This window comes from Acomys russatus, chromosome 19 (assembly GCF_903995435.1).
Source record: "Acomys russatus chromosome 19, mAcoRus1.1, whole genome shotgun sequence".
Taxonomy (NCBI): domain Eukaryota; kingdom Metazoa; phylum Chordata; class Mammalia; order Rodentia; family Muridae; genus Acomys; species Acomys russatus.
This window is the reverse complement of record NC_067155.1, coordinates 61,649,477-61,668,184: the sequence shown is the minus strand read 5'-3', so window position 1 is coordinate 61,668,184 and position 18,708 is coordinate 61,649,477. Positions and strand designations below refer to the sequence as shown.

Below are 18,708 nucleotides of genomic sequence, written 5' to 3'. Positions count from 1 at the left end.
TGAGTCACCAAGTCTCTGAGATCCATGCTTGCAGGAAATGTTACTTTGAAACAAGCGCCCAAGAGACTTAAGAGTTCCGTACTTTGCTGCTCTGTCAAGGGTGGGCAGTCACTGGCAGAGCAGGGACTTAAATTACTTGGAAGCAGATGACAGATTTTCCCGACCCATTGAAACACTGTTGCTTTAGCTCTGCAGCTGTAGGTGAATGTACAAGAGCAGGCATGCCCATGGCTTACGTGTCTGTTGGTGTGCCTGTGTATTATGTATGTGTGTCTTTGTGTCTTGTTCAGTGTGCCTGCGGGAGGTTTCAGACATGGACGGACAGCCATGCCCTCTCGCCCTCTCTGGGGCCCTCGGGTTAACGATGGAGCCTGGCAGGCCCTCAGAGCTGGGTCATCACAGCTCAAGCATCTCTAGAAGGGAACTCAGAAATGCAGAATGCTTTGAGCACTGACTGAACCATATTGGGAAATTTGGCTTGTTATCGCATGTGACAGTGGGTCACAGCCAAAAGTATTGTGTAAAATGGCTTCCAGGTTGGGGACAAGGCATGTGAGCTTAGGCTGGCCTCATTTTGTTTATGTGCACACTCTTAAGACCTGGGAAGGTGCCAAGTGAAGCCTCTGGCCCAGGGAGCTGTGACAGAAGCAACCCTGGTGTGCATGCAGAGCAAGCGCTGAGGGAGTGAGTGCCGGGGCTCTGCAGGGTCTGCTGCCCGCCTCCCCGGCATCCGTGCCTCTTGTGTGCTGTGGCTTTAGCACACCATCTTCTTCTGAAGCCACGCTGCTGTCATGGTCCTTTGTGACAGCAGCAAGTCCCTGCGCTAACGCTTAGGCTCCGCATTTTGCAGTCATTTGCCTTTCTTTCTTGGTGGCTTGTTTTTTGAGACAGTTTCTCTGTGTAGCCTTGGCTGTCCTGGACTCACTATGTAGACCAGGCTGGCCTCGAACTCAGAGAGATCTGCCTGTCTCTGCCTCCCAAGTGCTGGGATTAAAGCCATGTGCTACCACGCCTAGCTTGGATTTTTACTTAACATTTATTTGTGTGTTTGTGTGTGTGTGTGTGTGTGTGTGTGTGTGTGTGTGAGAGAGAGAGAGAGAGAGAGAGAGAGAGAGAGAGAGAGAGAGAGAGAGAGAGCGCGCGCAGGGGTGGGGGAGAGATGTGTGCCATAGCTGCATATGGAGGTCAGATGGCAATTTGTGGGAGCTGGTTTTTCCCTCCTACCTTGTCCGCCTGGGGACAGCAGGCACCTTTCCTGCGCAGCCGCCTCTTGGCCCTGGGTGCCTGTGCTCCTTTCTCTTCTTGCCATAAGCCTTAGAGGCCAGTGTGGGTGGCGTCTCCTGTGTAAGACACCAGACTCTGTCTTAGTGTGAGTTGACAGTTTGTTGAGCTTTCTTTCTGAAGTGGAAGGAACCAACACTTTCCTTCACTGCTGGTTTGCTTCTTTAGCCCGTAGCTGCCTTCCTTTCCCCTACTGACCGGGAACAAACCTTTGATTCACAGCTGGAGAAAGTGCACAGCCTCTTCCGGCGGCAGCTGGCGATCCCACTGTTTGGTAAGAGAAGCAGCTCGTCAGCAGCCCGCCCTCAGTGCTTTGCTAGTGCTGGTGCTCGTGTCCTTCCCAGCATCCTGTGGGTGGGCATGGCTGGTGCTCGTGTTCTTCCCAGCGTCCTGTGGGTGGGCAGTGCTGGTGCTCGTGTCCTTCCCAGTGTCCTGTGGGTGGGCAGTGCTGGTGCTCGTGTCCTTCCCAGCGTCCTGTGGGTGGGCATGGCTGGTGCTCGCGTCCTTCCCAGAGTCCTGTGGGTGGGCATAGCTGGTTCTCGTGTCCTTCCCAGCATCCTGTGGATGGGCATGGCTGGTTCTCGTGTCCTTCCCAGCGTCCTGTGGGTGGGCATGGCTGGTTCTCGTGTCCTTCCCAGCGTCCTGTGGGTGGGCATGGCTGGTTCTCGTGTCCTTCCCAGTGTCCTGTGGATGGACATGGCTGGTTCTCGTATCCTTCCCAGCATCCTGTGGGTGGGCAGTGCTGGTGCTCATATCCTTCCCAGTGTCCTGTGGGTAGGCATGGCTGGTGCTCTCCATCTGGTGTATAGTCTGTTGTGGATGTTAATGCTAGGAGTGTGAGGGTCAGAGGCAGGGTAAGTGAGGGACCATGTGTCCTGGAGGCCAGCTGACATTTCTTCCTCCTCTTAAGACAGAGTTGGAAAGGTGGGGCATGGGCACAGTCACTCGTTTCCTGGGACACTGTTGGCCAAGAGTCCCCTGCTGGTCTGTGTGTGCATGTCAGAGCTTCTGCTGTTCCTGCAGAGACTGGCTTCAGAAGTGACTGTCAGCATTCATGGCCAGGTTGTTGGGCTTGCCTAAGGGTCTCCCGTGGTGGGCCCATTTTGGCAAGGCTTCAGCAGTGGACATGAGCAGTGCTGGAAGGGCCTCTCCTGTGTCATCTGGCCTCACTCAGAGCTCAGGGCCACTGCTTGAGCCTCGTGATCTCCTTGGACTGCAGCTCTCATCTTAGCACATGCTGTCTACTGGAGTTGCCCGGTGTCATACAGAAAGGGCCAGGATTGGCCTGTGTGTAGATTCCATCTGACATGGGGGCCTGCAGCGATGAGGCCGCTCTCTGCTCACTTCAGCTTCGTCGCCATCTGTGAGGGTTGCAGTAGAACCTACCGTGCAAATGTGGTGGAGGGTCAGGGCTGCTCTGCAGTGGTGTGTGAGCAGTGCTGGAAGCCTTGGTGGTGTCATGGACTGACAGCTGGTAGGGTCGTCTGGCCTGTTGTTCCAGGTATCCTGAGGCCAAGTGTGGGCGCCACAGAACCGGGGATATGAGCAGTGAGAGCTGTGCTAACCACAGACGTGGGAGGAAGGGGGGCTCTGACTCTGCCACAACACTCTGTCTCTCAACAGATATGGAGGCCACCTTCGCAGAGTATGGAGAGTGGTCAGAAGACCCCATACCAGAGCCTGTACTTCAGAGCTACCAGAAGGCGCTGGGGCAGCTGGAGAAGTACAAGCCGTACGAGGAAGCGCTGGTGAGTGCTCTGCTCCTGGGGGCAACCAGAAGCTTCCCATAGCTATGTCCAGAGCTGCATGGTAAACAATCTCTTTACAGTTTGTCTCACTGTGTAACCCAGAGCGTGCAGTGCGAAATGTGCCCCGCGCATCATGCCAGGCATGGGCCGAGCATGGAAAGGCAGGAGAGCAACAACCATCAGTTTTTGCCCTGGGGCGTTGCCGAAACCGGGGGGGGGGGGGGGGGGGGGCAGGCACACCCATTCGTCAGCTGTGCAAGATGGACTGGGCGGTCTCCAGGCAGCTTGTGTGCTTGCTTCTGTGCTTGCTTCTGCACAGCTCTTGGCAAGAATACGTCTTGTCTTCTGTTGTCACAGACAGCTCAGCTGTCTGTCGCGGACGAGCTTCTTGGACAGTGGTCATTGCTGTCTGTTTTAATTCCCATGATGCCCTGCAGGCTTGGGGCCAGCTGCCCTGTCCATCGCTGGAGCTTCCTTGAGCATCTCAATTTTGATCTTTCTGAGCGCAGTGAGGAAGAGGCCAAACCGACAGTCGAGCTGTGCCAGTTTTGAACTGAGTTCTCCCCTTACTAACTCTGTTTCTGGGCAGATGCTGAGCTGCCCCGTGAGTCAGGCAAGCCTGGTCTACAGAGTGATTTCCAGGATAGCCAGGGTTATATAGAGAAACCTTATCTCGGGGGAAAAAACCAAAAAAGCCTTCAGAAGCTTGCCCCTGCGTAGACTTTCTGTCCTCATTAGACCCCACACTCTGAGCCTGTCATTGGAGCAGCTCTTGTCATTTCAGTGGCACAGTGTCTGGATGGCCAGTTCACCGCCAGTTCAGGAAACATGGCTCTAAGACATCCCACTGCCACATTGCAGAGGCTATGTCCCTCTCTCTCCCTTTCCTCTGTGAACCCTGTGTGTGCACTTGTGTTACATGCGGCCAGCCGGCAGCAAAGGGATGCTGAAGAGTGTTAAAGGGCTGTGTCCCATGTTGGCCTGGCCTCTTAGCCCTAGGCCTACGAGTGTGGTTTAACACATGACCTTTGAATGACCCCTCATTAGCACTCAGGAAGTGAGAGAGCAATGGTCCTCAACGGTTCTTGGCAGGGGTGCTGTTCTGTCATTCCCCTGCCGGCAGGAGTGGCTATAGGAAGGGCTTGGTATCCTGGTAGCTAGGCCAGGTGTGCAGCTGCCGCTCCCAGTGCTCACGGGTCACAGATCTGTGCTGCAGTGGGCAGTTCTGAGCATCTGAAGATGCTTTGTGCTTTCCCAGACTGTCCAGCACCTAATTTAACAAGTGTGACCTTTCTGTGCTCCAGTTGCAAGCAGAGGCTCCAAGGCTGGCGGAATACCAAGCGTACATCGATTTTGAAATGAAAATTGGGGATCCTGCTCGCATTCAGTTGATCTTTGAGCGTGCCCTGGTGGAGAACTGCCTGGTCCCAGACTTATGGATCCGCTACAGTCAGTACCTAGTAAGATAACCCGCTCGTTCCTGTTCTTTCAAGGCAGAGCCCTCTCTGCTTCTCTCCTGCCAGCCGCTTGCCTCCACCCTAACCCATAACCCCTGCTCTCTCCTCCCTCCGCCCCACCCCTGCTCTCTCCTCCCTCCGCCCCACCCCTGCTCACTCCTCCCTCTGCCCCACCCCTGCTCTCTCCTCCCTCTGCCCCACCTCTGCTCTCTCCTCCCTCTGCCCCACCTCTGCTCTCTCCTCCCTCTGCCCCACTCCTGCTCTCTCCTCCCCGCTGTCTGCCTGGGAATTTATTGCATTTGATGCTACTTTAAACTTGCTGCCAACTCCAGAGTCGGGGAGAGGAGGTGTGATGATGTGGTCCTGTTTGTTGCGTGGCCTCAGGGAACAGAGAGGGGTACAGGCAGGGGTGGGATTGAGCTATAACCTTCAGGGCTCTTACCTCGCTCACTGACCCACTTTCTCAGCTAGGGCCTGCTTCCCAAATTTTCAGAACCCCTCAAAGTGACGTCCGTATCTGGTACTGAGTGTTGGGACGTGTGTGTGTGTGTGTGTGTGTGTGTTTGTGTGTGTGTGTGTGTGTGTGTGTGTGTGTGTGTTTATATTCAGACTCTAACACTGAGGAAGTCTACAGTCTGTCTCTTACTCTGGAATTCTTTGTCATAGGATCGACAGCTGAAAGTCAAGGACTTGGTTTTGTCTGTGCACAGCCGTGCTGTGAGGAACTGCCCCTGGACAGTTGGGCTGTGGAGCCGTTACCTCTTGGCCATGGAGAGACATGGAGTGGACCATCAAACCATTTCTGGTATGATGTTTGTGTGGACGGATCTGAGTTATTTTTTCAGAATGATCTTCCTGTGCAGCTCACTGGAGCCCAGGCTTCCTGGGATTACAGGCAGGAACCGCCATGCTTGGCAGCTCAGCCTGTGAGCACAGCGCCCCTTACACACTTGGGCCTGTTCTTTTCCTTCCTGCTGGGCCTAGAACTCTGCAACCTTGTACATTTGTAAACATGTAACTTGTAAGTGCACAGAGCACATGTTTATTGAGCTTTGTCAGCTTTATCTCCCCTTGAATTGTCAGTGGTGAATGTTGTGTCTTTCTGCATTGCAGCGACCTTTGAGAACGCTCTGAGTGCTGGCTTCATCCAGGCCACTGACTATGTGGAGATCTGGCAGGTGTACCTGGACTACCTGAGGAGAAGGGTCGACTTCAGACAAGGTGCGAGTGTGGCCTCCTCAGAGCTGGACTTTGTCATCGTGGCCATGTGTGTGTGTGTGTGCGCTCGTGTGCACGTGCACGTGGCCGTGTCTCTGTGTATATGTGTGCGTGTGTGTGTGTGGCCTTGTGTGTGTGTCCGTGTGTGTTTGTGTGTGTGTTTGTTGAGCGCGTGGGCTCCAGAGATCAGTCTTGGGTGTTGTTCCTTAGAAGCCGTCCGCTCATTCATGAGACAGGGTCTCTGGTTGATTGTGAGCTCAAGCTTGGCTGGCTCGGCAGTGAGCACCAGGGATCCATTTGTTCCTACCTCCTGAGCGGTAAGACGGCAAGCAAGTGTCACTCACTGGCTTTTTCCTTGGGTGCTGGGAATGAGGTCCTTATGCTGATGTGCAAGCACTTTATGATTGTGAGACACACACACACACACACACACACACACACACACACACACACACACACACACACACCAACAGCTGTACTTTGTCTGCACATCTGGAGATATGTCCCTGTTCTTCAGACACAGTGTGATTAGGAAGGGGTTGAGCAGTCTCCAACCTAAGTCGGACTGTGGAATGAAAGAATGGTGGATCCTTCTGTGCTGGTTCCGCAGCCGCTATGGCCTCTCCTCTCGTTTTCTGTGTCTGACCTTTCATAAGCCCTGTCTTGGTTTCTTTTCTGTTGCTTTGGTAAATATTCTGACAAAAGCAGCCCAGGGGAGAAGGGTTTAAAGTCTCACAGTTCAAGACACAGTGCAGCACGTTGGAGAGTTGGTGCCGTAGAGTTAGAGCAGCCATCACAGGGCATTTGTGCTGAGAAGAGGAGAGCAGAAGCCAGAGCCTCTCCTGTGCCCTGTCCATCACCCTGCCCAGGATTCAGTCAGAGGGCGCAGGACCCGCAGCTGCTCTTCCCACCTCAGTTACTGTGACCGACGTCATCTGTTAAAGTGACTTCAATTTGCTTGATGTAATCGTCTCCGAGGCTTACTGCCTCCGTGTGCTAACCTAGGGCCAGGCCTGGAAGCTTCTACACTCCTCCATATAATCTAATCTAGGCCTGGAGTGATGTCAGCTTCTGAGACTTACTGCTGAATAAGCTCACTCTTTCTGAAGTCCTGCTGGCTGCTTCAACTCAGCTGTTCTGGCTCAAACTCCTCTCCAGTCTGCCTTCTGTCTTGGCCTCTGACTCAATTGCTCTGCCTCGCCTCACTAACTTTGGCAATATGTCCTAATTTCTGGCTCATTCTCATTCTCTGGCTCACTCTGTTCCCTGTGCCTAGCTTGTTCTCCCTCTCTGCAACCTGTCTCTATACAACTAACTCTCCCAGTAAACTGCATCCTCACCCCCTCCCCACGCTGCTCTTCTCAGTCCTCTCTCTCCTGTCCCCTCTCCTGACTCATTCTGTCCACTTCAACTCTCAGACATCACTTTCAAACATGGCACTTCTTTCTACAAACTAACTTTACCTTCATTGTATCCATAAGGGTGTGCACTAAGGGTGTGTCTGTATCCAGCCGGGGGATTACAGGTGTGTGTTTAAGGCGTGCCTGTATCCGGCCAGAGTAGCCATGTTGCTATATTAGAATCTCTCTATGGTCATCCCTCACAGGCATGCCCAAGGGCCATCTACCTGCTGAGTCTAGATTCCAAGGAGTTGACACTGATGTCACAAACCCCAAATCCTTCCCAATAAGACTGTCCACACCTGCCACAGACCCCTCCTCCACACCTGCCACAGACCCCTGCTCCACACCTGCCACAGACCCCTCCTCCACACCCGCCACAGACCCCTGCTCCACACCCGCCACAGACCCCCACTCCACACCCGGCACAGACCCCTGCTCCACACCCGCCACAGACCCCCGCTCCACACCCGGCACAGACCCCTGCTCCACACCCGCCACAGACCCCTCCTCCACACCCGCCACAGACCCCTGCTCCACACCCGCCACAGACCCCTGCTCCACACCCGGCACAGACCCCTGCTCCACACCTGCACAGACCCCTGCTCCACACCTGCCACAGACCCCTGCTCCACACCTGCGCAGACCCCTCCTCCACACCTGCCACAGACCCCTGCTCCACACCCGCCACAGACCCCTGCTCCACACCCGGCACAGACCCCTGCTCCACACCCGCCACAGACCCCTGCTCCACACCCGGCACAGACCCCTGCTCCACAGCTGCCACAGACCCCTGCTCCACAGCTGCCACAGACCCCTGCTCCACACCCGCCACAGACCCCTGCTCCACACCCGGCACAGACCCCTGCTCCACACCTGCACAGACCCCTGCTCCACACCTGCCACAGACCCCTGCTCCACACGTGCCACAGACCCCTGCTCCACACCTGCGCAGACCCCTGCTCCACACCTGCGCAGACCCCTTCTCCACACCTGCACAGACCCCTGCTCCACACCTGCACAGACCCCTGCTCCACACCTGCCACAGACCCCTGCTCCACACGTGCCACAGACCCCTGCTCCACACCTGCACAGACCCCTGCTCCACACCTGCACAGACCCCTGCTCCACACGTGCCACAGACCCCTCCTCCACACGTGCCACAGACCCCTGCTCCACACCTGCGCAGACCCCTCTTCCACACCTGCCACAGACCCCTGCTCCACACCTGCACAGACCCCTCCCTGCTCCACACCCGCCACAGACCCCTGCTCCACACTGAAGGTCAGCTAGAAGCACCCTGTGTCATGTGCTGCTTCATGCAGCCTCTGTGCCTCCTGCCTGCCCCTGCTGGCCAGGGCCTGTGCTGCTCACTGCCACTGTGCCTTCCCATGGTTTAATGCTGACTGAGGTTTCTGTGTCCATAGTGGGCTCCGTGGTTCTGGTGTGAGATTTAAAAATGGTGGCTGCAGTGGCTTCATGGTGTCCCTCGCCTTTTCCAGCAGACTCTAGCAAGGAGCTGGAAGAGCTGCGGTCCATGTTCACTCGTGCTCTGGAGTATCTGCAGCAAGAGGTGGAGGAGCGTAAGTGCCCAATCTGCTGTCTGCCCAGTTGTCTGTGCTTGCTTGCTGAACCTCTTTTTCCAGCCAGAGGGGTTCTCTCTACGGTCCTAACTGTTCTCGTTCCATTCTGAAGGGTTCAGCGAGAGTGGAGATCCGAGCTGCGTGATCATGCAGAGCTGGGCTAGGATTGAGGTGAGCGTCTCCTCAGCCCGTCCGGCCCCCCTTTGAAGGCTTTGGTTCAGTGCTTTCTTCTGCATTTGTGAGAACTGGGGCAGAATCTGAGGCGTGCTCTAGGTGCCAAGGGTTCGTGTTCACCCTGTGAAGATTCCCAGACAGTAGCTGCAGAGCAGCTGCCTGGATGCTGGCTGTCGAGCCATTCCCCTCTCAGCCTTTCCCTCACTGTGTGCTGTGCTGACTGCTTTAGCCTTGTCCAGAAGTTGGGCTGTGAGAGCAGTAGAGGGCACACTTAGTGCTATTCCTGAGCCTTGAAACCCATTTCCCCAGCTGGTAGAATTAGACAGTTCCAGTCCTGTTCCACAAGGGACTTTCTTGGGGAGTTCTGTGTGAGATTCTTGTTGACTCTGGAAGGATAAGGAAGCAGGCTGTGCACTCAGGTACTGTTTCTGTTCTAGGTCATGTGGCGTTGAAGTGGCTGAGCTGGCATTTGCTGCTGGCTCGGTGTCTTTCTCTAATGCTCTTAAGTAAACACGTGCAGCCAAGTTGGTTAGACGGAAGGAGCGAGTGGCTGTTGAGAGCTGCTGCGTGCTTAAGGCTCCACTGCATGTTTGCAAGAGCTGTCAGCAGAGCCAGGCTCTACCCGCACTCCAACGCCAGATGCAGAGACTCAGCCAGGCCTTAGGCCTGTTAGCACTGAGGGAGGCCCTGGGCCTGCAGGGATTTGTGTGGCACAGTGCTGGGGCATGCAGTCACCTGATCTTGTCACTGGATTTCAGGCTCGCCTGTGCAATAACATGCAAAAAGCCCGTGAGCTGTGGGACAGCATCATGACCAGAGGGAATGCCAAGTTCGCGAACATGTGGCTGGAGTATTACAGCCTGGAACGGTGAGCGCCGGGCGGTGACCTCTGCACCAGTCTTGGTGGGGCTGACTTGGGCTGCTGCTTGGGCTGGGCACCTTCCTCTCTCTGAGCAGGGCCTGTGCCTGGCAAGACTCCAGCACGGTTTTGTGTATATCTCCTCTGAAATTCTGTGTTGTTTGAGTTTTTATTTTGAGTTTGAAGATGTCTGATTTGATTCTTCCCCCTGATCCCAGGGTCACTGTTTATTTTTAGTTCAGTCGTATAGGAAGTCACAAGCAGTAAGAAAAGCAGGTTAGCTAGAAGCCACTGACCAGACTCAGTGTTGCTCGTGGCTTAGGATGGCCTCCTTGATGTGTGGCTGTCATGTGTCCGAATTACTGCATTCAGTAAACAAGGTGGGAAGACCTCATCCGCCTTTCCTCCCTCTCAAAATAGAGACTGTGTAGCCTAGGCTGGCTAATGGTGAGTCACCTGCTTAGCCTTCCAAGTGACGCCAAGATGACAGGCAATGAGCTATACTGCAGCCATCTTGGCCAGCTGCGTGATTCGGTGCATATTGAAAATCCACATTTTTCCCAATACTTTTTCCTTTTAAAAATAGTTTGTTTTAAGCTGGTCACCTTTAATCCTAGCACTTGGGAGGCAGAGGCAGGTGAATTGCTCTGAGTTCGAGGCCAGCCTGATCTACATTTCGAGTCTAGGATAGCCAGGACTATATAGAAAAGCCATATCTCAAAAAACCAAAAACCTGAAAAGAAAAAGAAAGAAAGAAATTTGTTTTTCTATTTAAAGAAAAAAAATGGTGTGGGGCTGGTTCCCTCTCATGTGCACAGAGGGCCTGGCTGCAGCCTGCTGTCTGAGGTGCACTTCCAGGTGCGCCTGTGTGGCCAGCAGAAGCAGGTGTGGAGGAGTCTCCCCTGGAGACTGGCAGGAGAGGAAGCGCCCTGTTGCTTCTGAAGGCAGCGTCTCTGCAGTTAGACCTCCGCTGCCACAGCCGTCAGCCCGTCCACGTTCCTTGCTGAGGGTGGGCCTTGATGGCAGCGTTTGCTTTCTCCTCTAGGGCACATGGGGACACGCAGCACTGTCGGAAGGCTCTGCACCGGGCTGTCCAGTGCACCACTGACTACCCTGAGCATGTCTGTGAGGTGTTGCTCACCATGGAGAGGACAGAAGGTGGGAGCCTCGGGCTTGGAGTGTGGCCTGTGGCCGGTCATCTCCCACAGCAACATCTGTAAGGACAGATTGATTGCTTGGGTGTGGGAGTGAGCCCTCTTCAGCAGTCTGCAGTCACAGGAAGGGCTCCGTGACAGGGCTCTTCCATGTTCTCCGCTCTCCTCAGTTAGTGCCACTAGCCATCCTCCCCACCACAACCAAATGGCGCTCCTAACAGATGATGTTGGAGTCAGGAGCCTGCACGACAGCTGCTGCTCTTGGTGGTGTCTGAGAGGAGAGGTGGGGCTTTGGGAAATGTATGGCTTTCTCTCCTGGGCACATGTCTGCATAGAGTGTGAGCCTGAGACCTACAAATCAGACCCAGAACAGAGACGCTAGCACACTGGAGTAGTTCTCTCGGCTCCTGAGTGTCATGTGCACTTTGCATTGGCATGCTTTTATAATCTTTACCATTGAGAGCTTGTAGAGCCAGGTTTTTGTTTTTAAGTCTCTTTGGAAGGAGAAAGGACGCAGCAACACAGAAGGACTGTTAGAATTTCAGACTGGCAGCCTGATGGCATGCATTATCTTAAAGCAGGAGTAGCTGCAGTGCTCGTGGAGGGAGCAGTGGGTCAGGGAGCGCTGGCACAGCCTAGAAGCGAGGGTGTCAAAGTGCTGCTTTTCTTTCTGTCCAGGAACATTGGAAGATTGGGATGTGGCCATTCAGAAAACAGAAACGCGTTTGGCTCGTGTGAATGAGCAAAGAATGAAGGTAACAGTGATGCTTCCTGAGGGTTTGGAACTGCGCCTGTCTGCCCCCCTCATTGGCATGAATTTCTGTGCACTGTGTGTGGGCAGTGCCTGCAGTGGCCAGCAGAGGGCGTCAGAGCCCCTGGGCCTGGAGTGCACATTTGGGAGCTGCCGTTTGGGTGCTGGGAGTTGAACCTGGGTCCTCTGGAAGAACAGCTGGTGTTCTTAACCACTGAACTGTCTGCCCAGCCCCTATTCAATACTAATTAAGAACCATTTGGGCCAGTATTTAACCATATTCCTTGCCATCTTAGGGATGCACTTAAAACTTTGAACTCAACAGTAAGGATTGACTGCACTAGATCAAGAACAACCTGGGGGCCCACGAGGCCTCCTTGTTGGAAAACTATAGACAGTTGGTGCCTACTGGGGAGGGAGCCTGGGGTAGGTTGCTCATCCCACTGGATGGGCTCTGGTACCAGTTAGCCTTGGTGGTTTAACAGAAAGAAAGAAAGCGCGAATGGAATTGAGGGAGGTTTGGTAGCTGGGATCCGAGAGGAACTGAGGGGGACTGGGGGGACTTGATCAGAACATGTGTGTGTGGATGGGATGCTTGAGGGCTGTAGGCTGTGAGTGGGCGTGAGTGTCTGTAGCTCAGATAAAGCCACTCCCCCATGGGCTCTTGTCAGGGCCTCTGTCCCAGCAACAGAGGTGAGCTAGGACATGTCCGGCTTTAGGACTGGCTTTTTCCTTTTCTTGGCATGAAATGGCTGAGGATATTGAAAGTGTATGAGTTGTGAGTCTTTTCTTTGCTGTGCTCACATGAACTTGTATGTGTGAGAGTTCCCGCCCCGTCTCCTTCCGTGTCTGTGTCCTCACGCTAGCCAGCCGGCACACCATGGCATTGGTGATGTCCCGTCCTCTCTCACTAGGCTGCAGAGAAGGAAGCGGCTCTGGTACAGCAGGAAGAGGGAAGGGCCGAGCAGAGGAAGAAGGTGCGGGCCGAGAGGAAAGCCCTGAAAAAGAAGAAAAAGGCCCGAGTTGCAGACAAACGCAAGGCGGAGGAGGAGGAGGACAGAGAGTGGGGCGAAGAGGAGGAAGGTAATGTGAACCCCAGGTCAGGGCTGCACAGGCGGGACACTGAGCATCTCTTAATTGTCGCACAGTGGCCTTGACTTCTCAGGGTCAGCGCTTGCCATGGGTCTCAGAGCTGTGCTGCCCCATGCCACCAGTGCTCGCCATCTGCCGTGTCTCAGTAGTCACTCTTTGGTAAAGACCCAGGTGAAGGTTGATGCAGCCACCTTGTGTCGCTTCTTCTTGAGGCAGTGGTTGAGGCTGTGCAGGCCCAGCCCAAGTCTGCTGGCAGGGTGCAGGAGACTGGCTCTTGCCACTATTGAAAGCATGTGTAGGGCAGTTGCCAGTGGCTTCCACACTGCTCCAGGTTCCGTTCTTCCTGGGTGGCTGAGGCTTGTGGGAGAGCTCTGGGACTATGCCTGGACCGTGGGCGGTTACGTTCTTGCCTTCACTGACAGCAGCACCTCTGCTGCAGTGTAAGTTGTAAGTTGGACCCACACGTTGTGGGGCATGGTGGCTGTCCCTCTTACGTACACAGCAGTTTGTTGTGGTGGCGTGTGCCTGATGCAGGAGGGATGCTTGCCTCGCTAGCTGCCTCTTTTCTCTGAATGCTTGCAGAGCAGCCTTCCAAGCGCAGGAAGCTGGAGAACAGTTTGGCTTCTGGAGCGGCTTCGGCTGTGGAGGAGAAAACAGAGCTCTCTGGGGGATGCTTAACGATAGACGTTGGTCCTCCTTCCAAGCAGAAAGAGAAGGCAGCCTCCCTCAAGAGGGACATGCCCAAGGTGGCTCACGACAGCAGTAAGGACAATGTCACCGTCTTTGTCAGCAACCTGCCCTACAGCATCGAAGAGCCAGAGGTGAAGCTCAGACCTCTGTTTGAGGCCTGTGGGGAGGTGGTCCAGATCAGGCCCATCTTCAGCAACCGTGGGGACTTCCGGGGCTACTGCTACGTGGAGTTTAAAGAGGAGAAGTCAGCCCGACAGGCCCTGGAGCTGGACAGGAAGAATGTGGAAGGAAGGCCAATGTTTGTGTCCCCCTGTGTGGATAAGAGCAAAAACCCCGATTTTAAGGTACGTTTTTCAAAAAGGATGTCTTTTGTCTTTCTTTCTTTTTTCTTTTTGAGACAGGGTTTCTCTGTGTAGCCTTGGCTGTTCTGGACTGGACTCACTTTGTAGACCAGGCTGGCCTTGAATTCACAGCGATCCACCTGCCTCTGCCTCTGAGTGCTGGGATTAGAGGCTGCGCCGCCATGAGCAAGGGTGTCTTTCAGGTGGACGGCCAGGTAGGCTCAGCCTGGAGCCCACAGGGACCCTGTGCTGGCAGCACCAAGGCTCGTAAGGGACTCAGGCTGCCTCATGCTTGGCCACCTTGAGCCTCCTCTTCCTGATGGGCGATGGCTATAGTCAGCATTTGGAAAGATGGCTGCCTTCCTTTGGGTGGTCAAGAGGGTGGCAAGAGTGACCCTCACCTGTGTCCAGGAGCTGCTCTTTTTTTTTTTTTTTTTTTTAATATTTTATTTATTTATTTTATATATAATGTTTTTTCTGAATGTACACCTACAGGCCAGAAGAGGGCACAAGATCTCATTCTAGATGGTTGTGAACCACCATGCAGTTGTGGGAATTGAACTCAGGACCTTTGGAAGAGCAGGCAGTGCTCTTAACCTCTGAACCATCTCTCCAGCCCCAGGGCTATTCTTAAGCTGTTGATGTGCCAGGTGGTTTTGTCACTTAAGTCTCTGAGATGAGGGATAGCTCAGGGCTGCTGACCCAGGACACACGCTTGTGAGGTTCTGGGCACATGTGTTAGCGCTGCCCGCCTGAACTTTCCCTTTCTGGCAGGTGTTCAGATACAGCACCACCCTGGAGAAACACAAGCTCTTCATCTCGGGCCTGCCCTTCTCCTGCACCAGAGACGAACTGGAAGACATCTGCAAGGCCCACGGCACCGTGAAGGACCTCAGGCTGGTGACCAACAGGGCTGGCAAGCCAAAGGTCAGTGGGCACGGCAGACTCTGCCCCGTTAGATCCTGCAGTAACACATTCAGGCCCTGACTCAGCTCACATGGGAGAGTCGGAGTGTGTGGCAGCAGGAGGGCAAAGGACGGTGGCCTGCTAGGACCTGTCCGTGTCCCGTCTCTGGGGTGAGCACAGTCTGCTCTCTCCCCAGACAGGCTTCAGATTTCAGTCAGTGACACCAGAGTGCCGGATAGCCTGCGGTCCTGCTGCTGGGTGTCTCAGTCCTTGACGTCTGACATGGCAGTGGGTTGCTCTTTCAGGGCCTGGCCTACGTGGAATATGAAAACGAGGCGCAGGCGTCCCAGGCTGTCATGAAGATGGACGGCATGACTGTCAAGGAGAATGTCATTAAGGTGGCTATCAGCAATCCCCCGCAGCGGAAAGCTCCAGAGAAGCCGGAAGTGAGGACAGCACCTGGAGCCCCCATGGTGCCCCGGCAGATGTATGGAGCGTAAGTGTCTGCTGCTGCTGCTGCTCGGCCGGTGCTGGGCGGGGTCCCCTCTGCAGGGGTGGGTGAGGTAGGTCAGAAAAGCAGGAGTGTGGACTTGGTTTCCCTGGCATGATGTGTGTAGGCGTCTGTAGAGGGAAGCGGCCCAGCGGCTGGCTGTGGTGTTTGCCACACACACCTTTCCTGGTGCCACCCAGCGCCTTGTCAGTGCTGGGCAGGGCGTAGGTTTCTAGTGCTGGTGATAAAGACCGTGGGGAGAGAGGGTTTGTTTGGCTTACTGCGCAGAGCTAGCCTGTTATCAGAGGACGCCAAGACAGGAGTCTGCGGTGGGGACGGAAGCAGAGGCCACTGCTTCCTGGCTTCCTTTCCAGGTCTTGCTCAGCCTATTTTCTTTAAAAAAAAAATTGCTATTTACATTCACTTTATGTATTATGAGTGTCCTGCCTGCATGTGTGTCCACGCGCCATATGTGTGCAGTACCTACAGACGTCAGAAGAGGGCATCAGACCCCCTAGAACTGCAGTTAACAAAGCCTTGTCAGTGCCTTATGGGTGCTGGGAACTGAGCCTGGGTCATCTCAAGAGCCCCTCAGCCTGTCTGCTTGCTTGCTTTAATATTGCTGTAAGGCGGCTTGCCTGAGTGTTGTCACCGCCTCGTTGGAGCCAAGGGCAGAGGGCACCTGGTTCCTGTGCTTTCTGTTCTTGGTGTGAGGTTAGAGCTTAGCCGTGTACATGCCGGGCCAGCCATGGGTCTCACCATTGCACACCTGTGGCTCTCGTGCGTCCCATAGTCCAGCTGGGGCCATGAGGCCATGCTTCTGAAGGGTCCTTATGTTTGCTCTTGTAGGCGCGGGAAGGGAAGGACACAGCTGGCTCTTCTTCCTCGGGCGCTGCAGCGCCAGAGTGCTGCTCCTCAGGCTGAGAACGGCCCAGCTCCGGGGCCAGCAGGCTCCACCTCTGTGGCCACCGAGGCTCCTAAGATGTCCAATGCTGATTTTGCGAAGTTGCTTCTGAGAAAGTGAGCAGGACTCTGTGAGATGGGAAATGCCTTACTTACTCCTTTGTGCTGGCCAGGCCGGCGCTGCGGGCCCTGGAGACAAGGGCTGGGCTCTCACCTGGGCTCCCACAGGCTCTCCTCTGGTATAGACGGGAAGGGAAAGCCCATACTGAGCATGGCGGTGAGGAATGTTCCCTCACATTGAGGGCGGAGGCCAACCACTCTACAGGCTGTCCCAAGGTACTTCAGTGTCCTAACTAACAAGGAGGGAACCTGGTTTTGGGGACCCACTTGTCCTGATGCTTTCACCACCTCTGGCCCTTTTTCTACGAACTCCCTTCCCCAGCCCCACATGGCCCGCGCGCCCCGCCCTCCTCAAGTCTAAAACATGAAATGGAAGTTGTCCTTCACTCATCAGGGTGTCTTGCTTAGTGAGGTACGGCTGCGGGCGTCACCGAGGACACGCTGATGGGTTTTCCCAAAGAGGCTGTGGGTTTTTATTATGTATTTGTAATTGACACCTTGACTGTTTTATGTTCCCTTAAAGTGGAATGTCTGCAGCATTTGTTCATAGAGGAATTGTGTGCACAACTGTTGTGGACCATTTTCTTAGCCTGATGACTGAAGACCTACGTCCTCTGTGCAAACACTTGTGTCTAAATGCCATGTCTAGTGCAGAGTTGAGTTCCCCCATTAGCTTTGTTTATTAAACTGCAGTTCTCTTACAGTTGCCTTTCGAGGTGCTGCTGGGTATGTGTTCATTACAGTGGGGGGGGGTGTCACATGGATGCACCTGCTTTCCTCAGGAATGTGTGCGTCAGTCCCACGTCACTTTGATTATACCATCAGTGATGCAGTGACTCAGATTGGAGTTCTGGCAGCCTGACACTGCTGGGAGGATTTTTACCTCTCACCTTGTAGCATGCACTTCCTACCTTGAAAGCCCTTCAGCAGGGTCAGGGAGCGCTGTGGGGACAGGACTCACTGTAAAAGCACTTTGGAAGAAACATGAAGGAGCCCTATATGTGCTAGATGTTGCTCTTGCACGGCGTGTGTGCGTGCGTGCGTGCGTGCGTGCGTGCGCATCAGTCAGGCTTCCTTTCCTCTGTTTAGATGTTAGTAATAGAACCTAGGCCTCGTGTATGCTAGCCCTCTGCCTGCATCTCTAGCCCTACATTTAAAAGCTTCGAAGGAGAATTATTTTTGTTTTGTATTTATGTATATGCGGATCAATGTGTGTTTGTGCCATGTGTGTAGAACCCAGAAGAGGGCATTGATGGGTCCTCTGCAAGAGCAGCAAGTGCTCTTAGCCACCGAGCATCTCTCCAGCCCCTGCTGCGGTGTGCACTGCCAAGCTGTGCTGGTGGACAAGGTCAGAAGGCAGTCACCCACGGTGGGATCCCAGGACAGCTTGGTTGCCTTGAGTAAGCCTTTCACCGGGTAGACCATCTGCCTCCCAGCCCAAAGTTGGTTTGTTCTTTGAAAACTTAACATTTTGAAAAATCCTTTTTTAAAAATGTGAGTTTTGCCTGCATGTATGTAAGAGTGACACGTGCGTGTGTGGGGCATGGAATTTAGAAGAGGGATCCCATGGAACTGGAGTTGTAGGTGGTTGTGAGCTGCCATGGGGGTGGGTGCTGGGAATAGAACCAGGTCCCCTGCAAGAGCAACAAGGCCTCTCAGTGTCCGGGCCATTCTCCAGCCCCTCAACAGTGTTTGAAGTGTAACCGCCACTGTGTGCGCCCTGGAGCTCTCAGTATTTCAGCTCCTGGCCCTCCTCTCGTTTCTGCCCACCTCTCCTTTCCAGACAGCGGTGTGCTCATCAGCCGCCCTGCGGCAGCGTCTGTAAGAGATGACGGGCGGGCAGTACAGACTGTGCTACAGGTGATGCCCATAGGACCTCGCCCGGGGTCAGCTCCTGCCTGGTAACCGTTAGTTGACCCTTCCTGTACATGTTTTTACATGTAACTGTACATGCAGGTCCTCAGCCATCTCTACTACGTAACACACAGAGACCCTTTCCCAGGCATCACTTTCCAGTTGGATGGTAGCTATGGATAGCAGGGGCCTCGCTGTGGCATGGCTTCCTCCTGGGTCCATCTCTGAGGGAGCCTAGAGGGCAGCTCAGGGAGTGTGTGTCCGGGTGTGTACTGAGAAGACTGGCGCGTGAGCTAAGTCCATTGGGTTCATGTGGCTTTCCTACTAGTGTCACAAACTGCCTGGTTCTTACTGTGGCCAGTCCCCAGGTATGACTTCATGTTCTCCACAGGGTTCATGGTACAGCTGAGCCTTTCCACATGCCAGCAGGACCCACTGGATCATTTTAAATCTGGTTAAAAACTTAGTAAATTTAACTCAGGGCAGGCCCGGTGATGGGGCAGGGGCCGCTGTCTGTTGGAAGCCTGACAGCCAGGGAAAGCTCTGAGCCACGTGGTGGAAGGTCTGCATATGTGCTACCCACTGAACACCTGTGAAGAAAACTCAGCCAGGAGACCAGGCAGGCACCTGCTGAGCTGCTGTGACCCTCTGGGGTGTGTTCTCAGAGCAAGGTCCACAGTGGCAGCT

At 54.4% G+C, this 18,708-nt stretch overlaps 1 protein-coding gene across 2 annotated transcripts in view; it reads left to right on the top strand.

Moving 5' to 3' along the window:
• Positions 1-16,505, top strand: part of Sart3 (spliceosome associated factor 3, U4/U6 recycling protein) — a 28,361-nt gene extending 11,856 nt beyond the window's left edge. The window contains exons 5-19 of one of the 2 annotated variants that reach the window (XM_051161690.1): positions 1,450-1,555; positions 2,905-3,029; positions 4,334-4,489; positions 5,153-5,291; positions 5,600-5,707; positions 8,610-8,687; positions 8,800-8,858; positions 9,620-9,729; positions 10,766-10,878; positions 11,553-11,629; positions 12,540-12,708; positions 13,300-13,751; positions 14,523-14,675; positions 14,960-15,150; positions 15,994-16,505. In XM_051161690.1, the coding sequence (XP_051017647.1) occupies positions 1,450-1,555; positions 2,905-3,029; positions 4,334-4,489; positions 5,153-5,291; positions 5,600-5,707; positions 8,610-8,687; positions 8,800-8,858; positions 9,620-9,729; positions 10,766-10,878; positions 11,553-11,629; positions 12,540-12,708; positions 13,300-13,751; positions 14,523-14,675; positions 14,960-15,150; positions 15,994-16,168 (2,211 nt within the window). In that variant the 3' untranslated portion in view covers positions 16,169-16,505. The remainder of the gene's footprint in view (positions 1-1,449; positions 1,556-2,904; positions 3,030-4,333; positions 4,490-5,152; positions 5,292-5,599; positions 5,708-8,609; positions 8,688-8,799; positions 8,859-9,619; positions 9,730-10,765; positions 10,879-11,552; positions 11,630-12,539; positions 12,709-13,299; positions 13,752-14,522; positions 14,676-14,959; positions 15,151-15,993) is intronic. The other variant, XM_051161692.1, reaches the window with a different exon arrangement.
• Positions 16,506-18,708: the final 2,203 nt, after the last annotated feature.